General features: G+C 55.0%; 1 protein-coding gene across 1 annotated transcript; it reads right to left on the reverse strand.

The window, feature by feature from the left end:
* Positions 1–509: 509 nt before the first annotated feature.
* Positions 510–1,763, reverse strand: LOC125947234 (uncharacterized). The gene has a single exon (XM_049671644.1). It carries the CDS (start codon positions 1,743–1,745, stop codon positions 510–512), a length of 1,236 nt encoding a protein of 411 aa, XP_049527601.1. The 5' UTR covers positions 1,746–1,763.
* Positions 1,764–2,090: the final 327 nt, after the last annotated feature.

The following is a 2,090-nucleotide window of genomic DNA, read 5'->3' on the forward strand; positions in this document are numbered from 1 at the left end:
AAAATCGCCGAGAAGGATCAGTATACGATCAGTGTTACAATACTCACTAATGCGGCCGAAATAATCTAGACGCTGTGCAACGTCAGTTGGAGCATACAAACAAAACACGCGCCATTCATTGCCGGCAAAAACAGTCACAAACTACAAAGCGGCCCGATGGACAGCTTATAACAGACTGTATAACAATACCTAAGCAACTACGCACCAATAATAGACACCCTCCTGACGTCCAACCGCATGACTGACGCACGCACTATAATGCGCCGAGAACGGGCGTAACATGCCGTCGGTCTGGTCCTCGCCTTGAACTTTAGTTTCCTGCACTGCGATTATGTCCAATTCACCGCGATACAACTGATTTTGCCTTCTTTTAGTCGCTAATCCTCGTACATTAATTGATCCTACGCGCAGGGACCTTTCCAACGACACAATTTTCCTGCCGGACGAGACCGCCGGCAAGACGCCCTCATTTCCCATCTTGACGCTTTGTGCAGTCGCCATAGTGGCGTCTAAGAGTTCACCTCCTTGCCGCCCCTTGTCAGGGACGACGCGCGCGTCCGAACGGCGCGGCGAGGTTTCTTCGTCACCCCATTCTCTTCCAGCGAAGCTTCGACCTGTCTCAGACGCTGCTCCTGCGACACCGCACTCACGTCGTCATGGCGACGCTTTGCCGGGGTTGTCTCCGCGTCCATATTTCCCAGAGCACTTTCGTCGACCGCTGGCTTTGTGCTTGCTGCCTGCTGCGTTTGAGAGACGCTGGTCGCGTCCGAGGACTCTCCCGTGGGGCCCTCATCCTGGAGCACCGGACCAACGCCAACCGCGTTCGTTGTAGCAGTCTCTTGGTGCTCACCGACGCTGGACACCGTCATAGCCGGCGTCTGCAGCCCCGAGACGCGGACTTCCTTGTCAGCTCCCTGATCGGTTCCGCTCTTGTCGGCTGTCGCAGGTGCCGCAGCTTGCTCTGCCTCTTCCTCATCCATGACAAGCTCGCTTTGGTCTACAACCGCAGATCTGCCCACGGCTTTGGCGTAGCTGCGAGTACATACCTCCTGTCCATGGCCAAACGCATGGCATTCGGCGCACTTCGGTACCCTGCAATCACGTCGTATATGACCCGTGTGCTTGCAACGAAGGCAAAGAGGGGCTCGTCCTGGCGCCACAATGAGCACTGTACCGCTGCCCAGGCGCATCTGGTGCGGTATGTTGTCCAGTGCGATACCCTCTTTCAAAAACAATCGCACAAACTTTGTCAGAGAGTCAGTACATTCGAAGCCCTCCGCTTTCCACCTGTCATTGGTCACCTCCTTCACTTCGCCGTATTCACTGAATGCCCTCCGAATGTTATCGCTCGTGACATCCAAAGCCACCCAATGCAACTTCAGACGCACCTCTTGCCTGTTGGGGTCGATGACGATGCAAAGACGATCCTTGACGACCAACCTTCCTGCTTCTATAAGCTTCTTTTTCGCTTCATCCGTCCGCAGGTTAACAAGCCAGACGTGGGACATCTGGTAGGCACCTATTACAGCAACGTCCTTGATGACGCCGGCGTCTTGTAAGGGCTTTCGAAAGTCTTCGATGCGATATGGACGACCTGAGATGTCGCAGTGCAGCATGACTGCACGCTTCATAGCTTCACCTGATGAAACGTTGGGCAAAATAATCCTGTAGTCCTTGGGCACGGAAAACGACGGGCTACCACGGCCGTTGACGACCGCTGTCGCAGCTCGCTCGGAGCCAACCATCCTGCGTCCGCACGCGTCAGTGACCGGGAGCAGAATCCACTACGCCACGAAGCGCACATAGACACACGCACCACGATGGCAATAAATACCCAACATTAACGAAAGGCCGCGTTTCTAGCGCGTTTCTAACGCGTTTGTGCTAGCGCGTTACGGCACGTGTAAGAAGCTGGTGTAAGACGCTGTGGCCTCTCCGCCTTACCTTCAACGCGTTTCGAACGCGCTGCCCAAGGCGGTGGCAAGTCAAGTTCAAGTCGAGGAGCGTTTATGAATACGGGGGGGTATACTCTCTCAGCAGTCATGTGATGGCGTCGGCAAACGCGATGCACGTTCCGGCATGTGTAAATG

Source organism: Dermacentor silvarum, chromosome 7 (genome assembly GCF_013339745.2).
Source record: "Dermacentor silvarum isolate Dsil-2018 chromosome 7, BIME_Dsil_1.4, whole genome shotgun sequence".
NCBI classification, from domain to species: Eukaryota; Metazoa; Arthropoda; class Arachnida; order Ixodida; family Ixodidae; genus Dermacentor; species Dermacentor silvarum.

Bases quoted from the DNA above. Each gene is read 5' to 3' on its own strand.
- LOC125947234 (XM_049671644.1), bottom strand. From the start codon at position 1,745: ATGGTTGGCTCCGAGCGAGCTGCGACAGCGGTCGTCAACGGCCGTGGT.